Consider the following 16,393-nt stretch of genomic DNA (forward strand, 5'->3'; position numbering starts at 1 on the left):
GGGTCATTTTAAATCCATTATAAGAGAAGGCTGACTATGCATTCACACTTCTTTTTGAGTCACTAGTTCCTGTTTTGAATAACTCTCTCCCTTCTTTTCCCCTCTCATTTCTAGGAATATATAATTCGTGTGCAGAGAGGGATTTCCATGGAAAACAGTTGGCAGGTAATCTCTCTTTAAATTTTAAATCACTTAAACAGACGGTCTTCTTAGACAGAGGCAGATTACAGTTTTGTGGGGCCCAGAGGAAGTGGGGGCCCCTCCCTAACCTTCCTCTTGGAGTCATCCCCCCACACCCGGCACTCATGCCGAGGAGTGGGGTCGGGCACAGGGGCTTCCCCAACTCCCCAGCAGGAGCTCTGGGTGGGCTGGGGAAGTGCGGTCGGGGTGCCTATTTTTCCGGGGCCCCAGGGCACAGGCCGCCTTGGCCCAGTGGCTAATTGGCCACTGTTCCTAGAAAAAGACCTGGATTCATCCTGGCTAGTCTAAGTCTAGCTTAGAGACCAAATGCTATTTGAGAGTGAGTCAGGCATGTGAAATGCTTGAATGTGTTTGGTCACAAACTGTTGTTTCTAGTGTTAATTAGCATGAAGGCTTCATTTCAGTGTATAAGGTCGTCCAGATAACCAGTACATGTGACCTGCTTTCTTATATCCATATGACCTAAGATACAACACCAAGGCCCATTTTGTGCCAACTCTTACCACTTGTAGGCTACTTGTCCCAACAACAGTGGGCAACTTCCAGGAGTAAAGTTTGGTGAGTCACTCCTTTAGATTTTGACAATCCTGCCAGGGGACACAGAATAAAAGTCCTCAAGTTGATCTCATACACACTTCCCCTAGCATTCTTTCCTATTTATTTTATTTATTTATGTACGTCATCGGTAGATAGAATAATCTAGGATGCTTTACATTGTTTGCTCTAGTTTTGTAAGCAAGTTTTTTTTTTTTCTGGAATAAATTTTCTATTTCCATATTTAACCAAAGCTTCTGAAAGTTGTGATTGTTAGAGGAACATTTTTATCTGACCTCTTCATCTTAGAAGAACGACATGGTTGTGGTAGTTACAGAAGACCTCATTGTCTTTTGCCATTGTGGATGTTCTAGGCCAAACAAAGAATAATCCTTGCAGTGTGTTCCTATTATATAATATGCAGGTGTTTATAGATGGTATTTGTTTTTAAACCTAAATTATGGGGTCCGAATAGTCTGCCAGAACCTGCCTCCCGGCTGGTCTTGTCCAGGCTGTGCTGTAATAAAAATAAGTAATGATGATGATATCCTGTGAAGAGCTGGTGAGCATCCACTGCTACCAGATAGAGATTTTTCTGGGGAAGGTCAAGTTAAATTTTTCTAGATTTTGAATGTATGATTTTGAAGTAATGTTGCTTCTAGGATGGAAAAATCAGAAGGTGTCTGCAAACACCTATAATGAAGCTGCTGCAATATCATATTACAGCTAGGAAGCTGTATTGATGGAAGTTAAAGCAAGACAAATTCAGACTGGAAATCATGTGTACTTTTTTAATAGTGAGAGTAGTTAATCACTGGAATAATTTACTAAGTGTCGTGGTCCATTCTCTATTGTTGGCAGTTTTAAAATTGAGATTGGATGATTTTTCTAAAAACTCTGGTCTAGGAGTTTTCTGGGGGAAGTTCTGTGGCCTGAGTTATACAGGATGACAGGCTAGATGATCAGTGGTCCCTTCTAGCCTGGGAATTTATGAATCTTGCAAGATTAGACATCACAGTGAGCAACTCTTCTCTCTCTCTTCACTTGCTGGCATAGACTCATAGACAGCAGTGTAAACCCAGCAGTCTTGCATTTATACAGAGAAGCTTAGTGAAACCAAGATTGCAAGTCAGAATTGTTTCCCTCATGCAGTTTAGTTATCACAAAATTCTGCAACATAAAATCTAGTGTGTTGCTTCAGTACTGCGTTTATGTTTTGCAGATTGTGAGAAGATACAGTGACTTTGATTTGCTTAATAGTAGTTTGCAGGTAAGATTTTTTCCTCTGATAAATAACTATAATTCTGATTAATATATTATATTGTATTTAAAATTTTCTTCTTTATATGCAACAATGAAGAGAACAGAGACAGCATCAAACTTACATGGCTGAAAATGAAATTACTTAAATTTTAAAATTATAAACTGACATTTTTGAACAAGGAGAAATGCTCAGCTATTTTAGGTTTTACCATGGGAAATGTTGGTTGTAACCTCTCTGACCAATTTAAATCTAAAGACAGGAGATTGGCAGATACTGAATCTTTCCCTTCAGTGATGTGACTTGTTCTGGTTTGGTGTACTATTATTACCCCTTCTTTCTTTGACTCGCACAAAACGAAGGCACATACTGACTGTCTTAATTCAGCACAGAAGTGCTATGTATCTCATTATCTGGCTTCCTCTAAAAGCACTTCCAGATGCTGCTTATCATGTGATGGTGTTCTGTATAATTGCAAAGGGTTCCTCAGTTAAACACTGAATTGACTGGGGTTTTTTTTGTTTTTTTTTTTTTTTAAGGACAGTGGTTTCTTTTAGTTTGCGTAGGAAAAGGCAAAGTGTGTATGGGATGAGGGGCAGGCAGAGACTAACATTTACAGGAAGGATGCTTGTGGTTCCAGGATTTCTTAGTTTAACACCAGACAAATAACATAAGAAGTGAGCTCTATTGGTGTTTTAAGAATAGATTTTATCTGTCACTTTATTCTCTTTTTTTCCCCCTGTCACATGTAGTGTGACTGCAGGACCTTAAGGCCTTTCTGGTTTTCATTTCCTTGTTGGTTTTAAAAACCTGACTACTTCGTGAAGTCTAGTGAACAAGATGGACAAGTACATTGAACTGTGCTCACGATATGAGCACCATTAAATACAGAAGCAGGGATGACATTGTAGAGGGTTGAAGATAGACTTGGGACCAAATTCAGACTCAATTTAAGCAGGTGTAACTTAATTGAGTTCTATGGGGTTATCCACTAGGTCTGAATTTGCACTCAAGATTTTGTATGACCACTATTAATTGACCAACTTTACTTTCTTCTTTGTCTTCTACGGTCCAATCCTGCACTTTTTTTTTTTTTTTTTAAATCAGGAAAATTTCCCACTGTCTTCATTTGATCTAACTGGGAATTTTGCCTGAGTACGGAATCCAAAATTGGGCCCTTAATATACTGATGCAGCATACAATGTTCACGACTACTCTGTTAGGTTGTGTATATCTTGGCATGTATTCGCCGTGTTCAGCCCAAACATGACTTCAGCAGGAGACGACTGGATTCCAGCTGTTTTTCAGAAGAGAACGCATATGTGGGAATGGAGCAATTTTAAAAATAACTCCCATGAGCAGGAAAAGAAAATCCTACTGAATGGACAAACCCTGTGACTTTCCCTCCTGATCCTCTGTGTAGGTTGATACTTGCTGTTCTTTAAAATGCATACCACTTCCTAGGAGAGCGAAATGGAGCGTGCTTGTGACAAATCACAATCTACAACACCTCTGACTGGTAAAAAGCGGGTGTAATGCATTCTACAAAACTCTAACTGAATAATTGCATCATGGGTTCACCGGAGGTAAAAAGAGAGTGCTTATGGGAGGGAACAAGTCTGTTGAGGAATTGTAATTATTTTTGTATTGGCGGAAACATCTTGAATTATTATTTTGAGGTGGTGGGCAGATGCCCCAGCCAGGGCAGTCTCAGGTAAGCCCAAATGGCTCGCATTATGTTCAACTCATCTTTCCTCAGAAGCAGTTTTAGTAAATAACAGAAGATTGCAAAGGATCAAAGTAATAAAGACGCTTAGCAACAGACATTCCTGCTATCTGTAAGCTGGGAGGAGTGAGAACATATCCTCTAGGAGGCACAGCACAGAACTTGAAGCACAGCGGAAAGGCAGGGTTACTTAAAGTGACTTTAAGCCAGTGGTCCTCAATCTTTTTTTCATTTTCAGACCCCTACAAATTTGAATGGCGGTGCAGACCCCTTTGGATATTTTAGATGTAGTCTGTGGGCCTCGATGGGTCTGCGGACCACAGATTGAGAACGATTGCTTTAAGCTGTAGATTGGCTGCAGTGCTGTCAGGAATCTCCACAGTGTTGGCTGCTGTGTAGCACTGCCCCAACACATCCCTTTTAGCTCCACTCTCTGTCCCAATATTTGAAGGGTGACACAAAGGGAAATGGGGCATGTTAAGGTTATTTTTTTTCTTCCTCCTGCTCCACTAAGTTATGTAAAATAACTCCAGCATTGCATACACATGTGTACACTTGATTCTTTAAGAAGCACAGTCCCTAGTTCCTTCCAAAAGTCCGAACAGCACCATTTTGTATAGAAATGTTCAGGCCTGTGACTGAACAAAATAAAAACCCCCTGTAGAGAAGGAAGCTAATTCAGAGTAAAATTACCTATGAAAGTTTGACCTGTTCCTGGAAGAGAAATGAAGCTTCTCTTGGACTTAAAGCTGTAAGCCACCCATGTTCTTTACTGACTCACTTAATTCTTGACCTGCTTATTGCCTGTTGCTTCAGGATGTTGTGCTTGGATATCTTGCAGAGCCTGGAATTGTTGTGGATTTTTGTTGTCTGTACTGTTTTGTTACCGGACACCTCTTAAAATAATAGAGAGGGCTGAGATTTTTTCAAAGCTAACTGGACTAGGGGATTTAGCCACACTGCTCCCATTAAAATTAATGGGAGACTTGTGACTAAATCTCCAAACTGCATTTGAAAATCTCAACCAGTCTCCCCTAGTGTACTGTATTAAAAAGCTTCTCGCGATCCATCCTCTTTTTACTTTGAGATTATTTAGTGTAGAAGTGTGGAAATTGTATGTCATGTGATCTCCATTTTGTTGAGAGAACTCCTCAGACCATTCTCTGCTAAGGGAGCTAATGACTTGCTGTAACACACTGTGAATTATCACAGAGATCCCTAAGAACGCTCTAGTTTGAAGATAAGAGTGCTAAAGCATTGGCCCTTCTCTGGCAAAAAATCTCACTGGCAGCATTGGGGGCTTTACTTCTCTGAGTACTGAATTAGAGCCCAGTAAGTATTCCCTCCCCTAAAGCACGTGTAGTCAGGGCCTCACTGAGGTGCCTTTCCATAAATATGATCCCAGTCCCCCTTGTGATTTGGCAGGTGGGGTTGCAGAAGTCCAAGGTGAAAATACTGGGCTTGCCTTAAATATTCAGATTTGTTTTTCCGAATCAAGGAACGAAATCTGCCCCAGGAGCATTTGGAGAAAGTTTGAAAATGGTCACCTAAACTAGAGCCCCTTCTCTGTAAAGCAGTGAGTGGCTAACCCTCAGAGGAAGAGCCTTATCATAGAATCTCAGGGTGGGAAGGGACCTCAGGAGGTCATCTAGGCCAACCCCCTGCTCGAAGCAGGGCCAACCCCAACTAAATCATCCCAGCCAGGGCTATGTCAAGCCTGACCTTAAAAACTTTGAAGGAAGGCAATTCCACCACCCCCCTAGGTAACCCATTCCAGTGCTTCACCACCCTCCTAGTGAAATAGTTTTTCCTAATATCCAACCTAAACCTCCCCCACTGCAACTTGACCATGACTCCTCGTTCTGTCATCTGCTACCACTGAGAACAGTCTAGATCCATCCTCTTTGAACCCCCTTCAGGTAGCTGAAAACAGCTATCAAATCCCCCTCAGTCTTCTCTTCTGCAGACTAAACAATCTCAGTTCCCTCAGCCTCTCCTTATAAATCATGTGCTCCAGTCCCCTAATAATTTTGTTGCCCTCCGCTGGACTCTTTCCAATTTTTCCACATCCTTCTTGTAGTGTGGGGCCCAAAACTGGACATTGGTGAGGCCTCATCTGGAGTACTGTGTCAACTGTGATCTGACATGTTTTTCTGTTGATTGATTGCACTTCTAAACAGAAAAAGCATCTGATTTCTGAAGCTTTGCTGTAATTCTTTAATCTTGGCGGAATCTTGGTGCAGATTCTCAGACTGACGTGTAACTATCTGTGTGTGTGTTTGCTTAGCCTGCAAATGAGATTTTTTTTCCCCTTCAAAGTAGGAGGGTGAGCATGTGGGGAAATGCACAGTGGTTAGGATGCTTTGCATGTGTTCCAGTAACTTAAGACAGTCACATAACCTTATTTTTCCTACCAACATTTTGTCCGCTACTGATTCATAAGAACGGCCAGACTGGGTCAGACCAAAGGTCCATCAAGCCCAGCATCCTGTCTTCTGACAGGCCAATGCCAGGTGCTCCAGAGGGGATGAATAGAACAGGGAATCATCAAGTTGCCCATTCCCAGCTTCTGGCAAACAGAGGCTAGGGACACTATCCCTGCCCATCCTGGCTAATAGCCACTGATGGATGGACCTATTCTCCATGAATTTATCTTGTTCTTTTTGAGCCCTGTTTATAGTCTTGGCCTTCACAACATCCTCTGGCAAAGAGTTCCACAGATTAACTGCATTGTGTGAATAAGTACTTTTTTTTTTGTTAGTTTTAAACCTGCTGCCTTTTAACTTATTTGAGTGATGCCTGGTCTTTGTGTTATGTGAAAGAGTAAATAACACTTCCTTATTCACTTTCTTCACACCAGTCATGATTTTTATAGACCTCTATCATATCCCCCCCCTTAGTCATCTCTTTTCCAAGTTGAAAAGTCCCAATCTTATTTCTCTCTCCTCATGTGGAAGCTGTTCCATATCCCTAATAATTTTTGTTGCTCTTTTCTGAATCTTTTCCAGTTCTAGTATATCTCTTTTGAGGATGTCAAATTCAGGACAAACTACTGAAAAAGGGCTGATACACCCCAAGACTGGTGGCTAATCCCCCATAAGATATACCAAACCAGCAACAAAAGTAAACTTCTATTTCACCACGCTGGTAACAAGAAGTCATAACAGTGGTTTCCCTAGGCATTCCAGTCTTTGTATTACCACCGAAAACACTACACTTAGAGATGAGTGGTTCTTTAAAACCAGTCTCTTCAAATAATAAGTTCTTCTGATCCCAAAGGACCAGCCCCACATCCAGGTCAATATACAACTTAGATCTTACCTAAAAATCACACTGATACCAATCCTTTAATATCTAAAATCTAAAGGTTTATTCATAAAAAGAAAGAAAGGTGAGAATTAAAATTGGTTGAAGGAATCAAATACATACAATAATTGCAAAGTTCTTTGTTCAGGCTTGTAGCAGTGATGGAATAAACTGTTGGCTTAAGTCAAGTCTCTGTCTGCTTCCAAATCATTGAAGGTTCTCAATTCCTTGGTTAGAATGCTTCCATTAATATAAGTTCATAGTCCAGAGGTTGGAGCAGAAAAGAGGCAAAATGGAGGTGTTTCCAGAGCCTTATATCTTCTGCCATGTAGAGGGAAACACATTGTTTCAAACAAAGCCCTCAGCACAGCTAGTGGAAAATTACAGGTGACAAGATGGTGTTTGGAGTCACAATGGCAAGTCACGTGTCCCTGCATGAAGGTTTGGACACAGTAGAAGCCATTACCTATACCCCAAACAGCACGTTTGCAGGACTGCCCATTCAATGTAGATGGGCATCTCCCATGGTCCACTGTCAGTTAAGTGTTTGCTTGTTTCTTGATGAGCCACATAATTTGAATAGTCCCTCCAAGATGTGCTGGCTAACTACCTTTTGGGCGTTCCCTCGGGGCAAACATTTGAAATCCAGGTATAGAGCCAATACTTAACTTCACATACAAAAATGATATATGCATTCAGATAGTATAATCATAATCAGCAAATCATAACTTTTCCATAGACATCTTACATGCCACATTTTGTACAAGATTTGTTGCAAATATATAACGGTAGTTGCAACAATGATCTGTATGGTCATATTTTAACCAGATAACATCACAGGTGGGTGACCAGATCTGCATGCAGTATTCAAGATGTGGGCATACCATGGATTATATAGAGACAATATGATATTTCCGTCTTATTATCTATCCCTTTCTTAATGATTCCCAATGTTCTGTTCGCTTTTTTGACTCTGCTGCACATTGAGTGGATGTTTTCAAAGAACTATTCACAATGACTGCAAGATCTCTTTTGTGAGTGGTAACAGCTAATTTAGACCCCACCATTTGGTATGTATAGTTGGGATTGTTTTTCAATGTGCATTACTTCGCATTTATCAACATTGATAATGCCAGGGATTGGAAAGAGCTCACATGGGTGTGGAGGGAGGAGCAGGGAAAGGGCAAGGGCATTGCCTCCTCTCTCAAAAAGTGGTGGTTTCCTCCAGCTTTTTAAACTGTTCCTACTTTTCCAACTGGTGGAAGTTAGAAGTGGGGATGGTATAACCATCAAATGTTCCCACCTACTTTCCAATTTGAGCACTTGGAGGCGGTGTGGGGAAGTGTCCTCCCAGTGCCGGAACTATTTTCTTTAGAAAAGCAGCTATTGTGCACCCACAACTTTCTTTTTCTGCAATGCTGTCATACAGTCTCCTCAAGCCAAAGCTAACCCTCACTTTGCTTTGCAGGTTAATAGGTGCACCCCAGTCCCTGATACCCCTTGAAGTCTTCCCCTGTGACATCCAGCCTGTCACTGGCAACTAACAGAAATACCAGGTTTACTATCCCCAAGCGCTATTCTTCCTCAGAGAAGCATAGAGGTGTCCTTAAGCTTTCCTTCTCCTTATAAGACCCAAATTCATTATGTTGTTCCTAAAGTCAGGATGACCCCCCCCCCCCCGGGGTTTGTTTGCTGGTGAGTTGAGTTCATGTTGACTGCGTATGCAAATAAAGCTTCCGCTGTTTGATTTGCAGGTGAACTGAGGCAGACCGCTGAATATACATCTTTTGTCTGATAGAAACCTATTTATCAACCCTGCCTTGATTCAGACACTTTTAGGAATATATTTTGAGTGCACGCGTGCGTGTCTGCAACTTCTGACACAGTATTTGTACATACATTTCACAACAATATGGATGATCAGTATGATCCTGGCTTTCATTTAAGGTCTTACATAAAGTGGGTTATAGCCCATGAAAGCTTATGCCCAAATTTGTTAATCTCTAAGGTGCCACAAGGACTCCTCGTTGTTTTTGCGGATACAGACTAATATGCGTCGGCTACCCCTCTGATAGGAGTAGTGAGTTTGTCAGGCCTGTTAGGAGTTGCTGTTACAGAACAGTAACATTTGCCAGCTGGCATCATGGGCCTCTGTGACGGACACCTGGTTTCTTAAGGATTTCTCCCATGAAGGCTCAGTAACCGTGAGGCATCTGCTTTGATTGCTGTACAGGGATGTGTTGGAAAGATGAATAATTTAATTTTGTATCAATTCATATGACGCAAGTAGATATAAATACTGTGTTCAACCTACATTTTTGTTTTTCAAACACAATCTTTTGATTTCTTTAAAATAATACCTTGCATTTCTGCAGTATCTTTTATCTGATGAGCTGTAAGTGCTTCATGAACATTAACTAACTAAAGCCTCACAACATGTAGGTAAGGAGTATATAGTGATCCACCACTAGAATGTAGTGCTTCTGGGCACAAGCGCCAACTTTTCCTGGTGACCAAGGGTGCTTGCGCCCCCCCGGCCCACCCTGACTCTACCCCTGCCCCGCCCCTAACCCAGCCCACATTCTGTCCCTGCCCCAATTCCGCCCCTCCATGCCCCTATTGGACCCCACCCCAAATCCCCACCCCAGCCCCATCTCCTCGCCTGAGTGCGCCGCATTCCCCCTCCTCCCCCGTCCCTCCCAGCGCTTGCTGCCATGAAACAGCTGTTCCGCGGTGCAAGCGCTGGGAGCCAGAGTGAGAAGTAGGTCACAGCAGCGTGCTCAGGGGATGCGGCAGAGGTGAGCTGGGGAAGGGGGGGGCAGGGAGCTGCCAGTGGGTGCAGAGCACCCACCAATTTTTCCCTGTGGGTGCTCCATCCCCAGAGCACCCACGGAGTTGGCGCCTATGCTTCTGGGGTGAAACGTAACAGCTCTACCTGTATAATGTCACATAGCAAAAATTTTAGAATGGGATGTGAAGAATATCTCATATAATTGAAACTGTAAGTTAAAAACAATTACTGCCAGCTTCTTTAAGTCACAATAATGGTAGTGCGTGAATTAGAAACTATTACCAATCTGTGCACAAGTTAAATGGGAGAGGAGAGTTTGTCAAGAGCAGACACTAGGATGCAATGTTGGTTTGTGCTATGACATAGGTATGCTGAGAAAACACCGTGCTTTATTCTCATTTTTGTTAGTGTGGCTCTTGCACATAAATCTCCTGGCACTTTTGGTGGTGCTACACATACAAAACTCTACATTCTGAGATGAGAGTACATATCAGACTATTTCAGCACTGTACACACACACACACACACACAACTTAAGGCAAAACGCCAATATAGACTTTCTCAATATCCTTTTTAAAAATTACCTGGTTCTTAGAACAGCGCAAAACTAGTGTTTTATGGCTCAATATTTACCTCCATGAGACATTAAAAGAGGAAGTTTTTTGATAATATTATCTTTCCTCTCTCTTTTTAAGATCTCAGCTCTAAATCTACCTCTACCTCCCAAAAAGTTGATTGGGAATATGGATCGTGAATTCATCGCTGAAAGACAGAAGGGACTTGAGAATTATCTCCACGTCATCACTTCCAATCACATACTGTCCAATTGTGAATTGGTAAAAAAATTCTTGGATCCAAACAACTATTCTGTAAACTATACTGGTAAGTGAAGGATTGTAAAACTGCATTAATGATAGTTGCTGAGCGAAGGGCACAGGAGAAATTTACTTCCTCTTCCAGACACAGAGGACCAGTCTCACTTATAAATTGTGCATTAATACTATTAAAGAGTGATACTGGGGCATAGAGGAGTGAATTTACTCTGAAGTGCCCACATGCTGTCTGTCATGAAGCAGATCTGTGCATTAACTGTACTGTTACCAAGTTTGCAGTTACAGTACCACAAAGAGTGGCCAGGACCGAGAGAATCAGTAGGAGGAAATGTAAAGAGGGGAGACATAAGACTCTACCTAGGGCAGTTTAAACTATTGTACCTGAGCTAGGGCAGTGAGCCAAGAAACGCAGGGAACTAGTTCAGCTTTGCTGAGTACTTTGTGAAGCCCATGGTGCAAACTCTTCATGGTTTCTATAGAGACCTCATATATTACTGTGTACTGCTGTTATAGCTCACAAATTCCTGCCCACTGCATCATGGGTAGCTGGCACTTTTACACTTAGCGTTCTTCATGCCTAGCTTTCAGTGTAATACCGAGGTGGTACTTCTGTAGTGGGGATACTAAGGCAGAGGTTGTGATTTGTCCCAGGTCACACAGTGAGCCATTGGGAATAGAATCTTGGAATCCTGACATCCAGCCCCATGTCTCATTTGCTTTGTTTTTTAAGGTAGTCCTTTTCTAGAGTGCTGTATAGACTTTAACTCATCCTTGCAGTAACACGTGGGTGAGACAAGCTTAACCCTCTAAAACTCTTCCCATTTAACCAATAAGGGTGAGTGAATTTACCTGGGGTGTCAACTTCCCTTGCTTTCCTCTTCCAAATTCCTTCTTGAAACCCACCTCCTCCAGTAATCCCTCCTGTCTTCTTTACATTAGTTGTAACTGCTACACCTTCTTTTCCTGGGCTGCTGTCCAATGTCTTGTCCCGTGTGTACAGTTTGGCCTTACACATAGAGCCATGGACTGGCATTTGGGAAATGTGGATTCTATTCTTGGTTTGGCCACTGGCCTGCTGGGTGGTCTTGGGCAAGTCACTGTACCTTTCTATGCCTCAATTTTTTCTTACCTGTAAACTGGGGATAATGATATTCGCCTCTTGGTAAAGCACTGTGAGATCTATTGATGAAAAGCACTGTAAAAGACTTATGTATTATTGTATTATGATTCTACTTTGATTTTAAATTCTTCAGAGTTGGGAATGTGTCCTGATCTGTGCAAAGCACTATGTAAATTTGTGGCAATATATAAATATGCATGTGATGTGCTTTTATCATGCATCTTGAGAAATGTTGATAGGTGCATAGTATAAATTGGGGAGATGGAAAAATTTAAAGTGTGCGTGTGTGTATATATGTTTTTAATCCTAATAATAAATAATTGACCATACTGACCGTCATTCTGGGAGCTCATCCAGCTTGTTAGGAGCCAATCCTTCTTCAACATGTACTGCTGCTTCTGGACTTGTATGTTTTCCCCCTTTCTCCATAGTCCAGCACGTAGCAGGCGAGTATGAGAGAAGGAAGAATTTTATGGTACCTGTCCAAACAAGATTTTCCTGTTGGACTTTCTAAATGTTGTCCATACTAAAGCTGCTGGCAATAAATCCTTTTGTAGGAGACTAGGAATTTTCTTCAGTTCTTGTTGACTGAAAACTCTGTTCTTGCAGAAGATACTAAATGCAGAAGATTCTAAAAAAACAATAACTGCAGCTCTCAAACTTGCTGATCATCTGTGGAGGAAGCTTGCTAACCAAATGGTTCTCATTTCTCTCCTTGGTTCAAACTTGCATTTCAGTAAACAAAGCAGAAAGTAAATTTAAATATGCTCAATATTGCTTCCCCTTGTAACTAGTTGCTGCAGTTAGGTGGCTTTGAAGGGCAATGAGGGAGGTCCTCAGGACTGCAAGTAAGAGGAGAAATGGCTTATGTGATTGCAGCTGGAAGGGGAGATGACCCAGAGGCACCTCCTCTGTTGGTGAAGTCCAGACCTATAAAATGTGCTAGATTGATGTAAAGTGATAGCCTAATTCACCCCAAAAAGAAGCTTTTAAACAAAGGAAGCCATTCTACAACTTATTTCTGTAGCACTAACCACTGGGAAAACCATAATAGAGATGACATAGAGTGTCAACTCCCCTATAAACTGCTAAATGCACACCTTTTATTTTCGTAAAAGCACAACCTAGCAAAGCAGAAACATACTGTTTACTTTCCATTTGTGTCCACTCCCCCTTTGTGAAATATCCTAGTGCAAGGGTGGCTAAACTGTGGCTTGCAAGCTGTATACAACTCTTTTACAGTTAAAGTGCAGCTTGTGGAGCCCACTTTCCACCCCACCCCCCACCTGCTATCCCCTTCTCCATCTACTTAAGGGGGGGGAGAGCTCAGAATCTCTGCCTTGCAGCAGGGGGGCAGGGTAGTGGCTTCTGCTCAGCGAGGAGGGGAATCTTGGGGCTTCAGCCCTGTGGGGCGCACCTGCTGGGGCTCAGGGCTTCACAGCAGGAGCAGGGCTGAAACCCCGAGCCTCGGCAGATGCGTCCCGGCTCTCGAACTTCTGGAGATTGTCATATACAGCTCTGTGGGTCAGTAAGTTTGGCCAGCTCTGTCCTAGTGTCTGCAGTCTCTGCCTACAGTGAACTGCCTTTCCCTAAACATTCTCTGACATTTATGTTAAGCTATGGAGGAGACCTAAAATATAAGTAATGCATTAAAATATCAGTTACCACTGAACAAAGAGTGGTGATCCTGTAAGAAGTATTCTGACATCCATATTAATTCTGAGCAAGTTCATCATCAAGATTACTGTTACAGCAAGTAGCAGGGGAATTAATAAGGATTAAGTCACTTCCTGTGATCTTGGCAGACCCCATTAGTGTAACATTACTTTAAGTCACTGTTGTACCAATAAACAATGACTGTTGCACCATTTTCCCCTTCTCCAAGCATGTTTCCACAAATGGTCACAGGCAAATACACAACGGGTCAAATAAAATCTAAAACCCTGCATCCTTATTCACTTGCATTATTTGTCCCTAACAAGATCAGTGACATTAGAGAAGTTTCATTGTTTGCCTGAAAAAAGAAAAGGAGGATGTGTGGCACCTTAGAGACTAACAAATTTAATTGAGCATAAGTTTTCGTGAGCTACAGCTCACTTCATCGGATGCATTCAGTGCATTGCCTGCTTTCCCTAATGATTGTTTCTAAATCACCTTGTGAACTCCTAACAGAGTTGCCTTTCCAGCGGCAGGGGAGTGCTGTCTGTCTCCAGTAATCTGGAATGGCTTCATTTTTTTCAGAATTGCACGCTGGAGGCTGCCAGCAGAATGTCTGCAGGGAAGTAAGTGCCTTTGCACTAGTCAGCTCTTGTTGCTCAGCAGGAGCAGAGCAGCAAAGAGTAAAATAAATAGATGAATAGTTTGTACATAGAAATAGCAGAATTAAATGTCAATTAAGGTTTTAAAATTTGGCATGAAAGGTGAATGACAAAGAAATGTCCTGTTGTGAGGCAGACTAGACATGGGGAAATTCAAACCATGAGCTTTGGATTTGGGTCTGAACTGTCTCTTGGGGTGGTCTTGGATCTTGTGGCTTAGGCCCATTTCTAGTACAGCAGCAATGTTAACTCATGAAGTTTGCATTCCCTAAACCAGCTGATTTACACTCTTCTCTTGGAAGACCTAAACTACTTAAGGTTAAAAGCCCAAACACTTTAGTCATGTTTTGTGACTTAATTTAAAAGAAGAACAATTTTGCTGCCTTGTTACATGTGAAGCAAAGCCTGAGTCACTGCAGTTTGCCTCTGACTGACCATTCAGCAATGTGTGTATAATTAACAGACTTCTAAAAATCTCTTTGCAGAAATTGCCTTACAGCATGTTTCGATGTTCTTCCGGTCGGAGCCAAAGTGGGAGGTGGTAGAGCCACTAAAAGATATAGGTAAGAAATTGACAGTTTGGGTCTCTGGTCAAGGAGAGACATGGCTGTCATGTTAATGTTCCTTGGGGGGGAAATATATTGGTCAATTCTCTCTTCTTAAATGTCTCTCTTTGTGAAGGAGACTTAATTAAAATGGAGAATTATGCTGACAGTATGAGCCAAGTTAGAAGAGCACTATCATGTATATGGAACTGAATTTGATGAAGGATTTGGAGTCTTACTACTGATAATACTAAGCATTGAAGCCTTAAATTATTTATGTATCTTTCCACATTGACATAATTGTGGTGTATGTTGGTATAATGCCCCACTGATAGAGATCTTTGTAAATCTAGAAGAACTTTCTTATTGGAGAAGCATAATAAAGAGTGAGCACATAAACCCTGCTATGATTCAGTAGCTTTTTTTAAAAACAAAAATGAAAACTGTGTTTCCTTCTAGGTTGGAGAATCCGTAAGAGGTATTTTTTAATGAAGAGTAAGAATCAACCAAAGGAGCGACTAATGTTAAGTTGGGTATGCTTGCATCTTAAATTTCATCCTCCTTTCAGGTTTCAGAGTAGCAGCCGTGTTAGTCTGTATTCGCAAAAAGAAAAGGAGTACTTGTGGCACCTTAGAGACTAACAAATTTATTAGAGCATAAGCTTTCGTGAGCTACAGCTCAAATGCATCCGATGAAGTGAGCTGTAGCTCACGAAAGCTTATGCTCTAATAAATTTGTTAGTCTCTAAGGTGCCACAAATAATCCTCCTTTCAGATTCTTCAAGATAACTATATAAATGAACTGGTCAAGCAGCATTATAAAACCCCTCTGTGTGGTTGCCTTTGTCCCCAACAAAAGTAATGTTTTGAGTTCATGCTCAAGATCTTATTTTAGTGAAGCCTAGCTTCATAGTGTTTTATCAGATATTGCATATGAATAACAGAAACATGTAAACTTGGGCGCTTGGGATCCAGCTCTAAGTGACAATGTGAACCAATTGTGAGCTAGTTTAGCTTCTAGAATTTTTCTTTTCATAATGTATAAAGCATTACCTTGCATTATATTTTGCCCTCTTTTTTGCTCTAGAGGTAAACTTTGCTGAAGCAGCTGTTTTAGTAACTTGTGAGAAAACTAAGTGAAAATCCTTCCATCTTTTTCTGTGTATTATTCAGCTGATGACTTACTGTTTGTATTCATTTCTAGGCTGACTTTGGCCCTGATAAATACTTGTCTGATAAAGACTTCCAGTGCGCTGTGAAACTTCTTTCTTCTTGTTCTGTGAGTATTACCTTGATGACTCTTAAACTGAGCCAACCCAAAACTAACCCTTATGAGGACTAATCCTGAAAAAGTGTATGCAGTCTAATATAAAAATATTGTGTACTCATAAAACTGCTGTCATCTGAAGTGCTCAAAGCCTTTGTCAACACTAGTTAAGCCTCCTAAACCCTGGTGAGGTAATATGTAATCGCCCAAGAAAGTAGTAATGCCAGAAATGTCAGTCATGGCTGCTGTGCTTTTTCTCTTCCTATCTTTCCATAATACTTTTGAGTTAGCATCATCTTTGATTGTAAATGTCCAAGATTTTTAAGCTGTCAGGATAGTGCTGTCTATAAATTTAATTGTTTAACAATTCATCAGAGATGTCCTGAGGATCTCATGGATATCAATGAAATGTGTTGTGATTCTCTGTACTCTGTCTGCAATCTGTCAGTAGCCTGGAGGCAAAGGCTGTGGAAACAATAGAGGCAGTGCTCT

At 41.4% G+C, this 16,393-nt stretch overlaps 1 protein-coding gene across 1 annotated transcript in view; it reads left to right on the forward strand.

The window, feature by feature from the left end:
- PXK (PX domain containing serine/threonine kinase like) overlaps window positions 1–16,393 on the forward strand; it is a 56,825-nt gene that overhangs the window by 13,040 nt on the left and 27,392 nt on the right. The window contains 6 exon segments of the mRNA XM_043517936.1: window positions 115–165; window positions 1,958–2,005; window positions 10,515–10,701; window positions 14,576–14,653; window positions 15,095–15,168; window positions 15,839–15,913. Coding sequence (XP_043373871.1) covers window positions 115–165; window positions 1,958–2,005; window positions 10,515–10,701; window positions 14,576–14,653; window positions 15,095–15,168; window positions 15,839–15,913 — 513 coding nt within the window.

The sequence above is a fragment of the Dermochelys coriacea genome, chromosome 7 (assembly GCF_009764565.3).
Source record: "Dermochelys coriacea isolate rDerCor1 chromosome 7, rDerCor1.pri.v4, whole genome shotgun sequence".
NCBI classification, from domain to species: Eukaryota; Metazoa; Chordata; order Testudines; family Dermochelyidae; genus Dermochelys; species Dermochelys coriacea.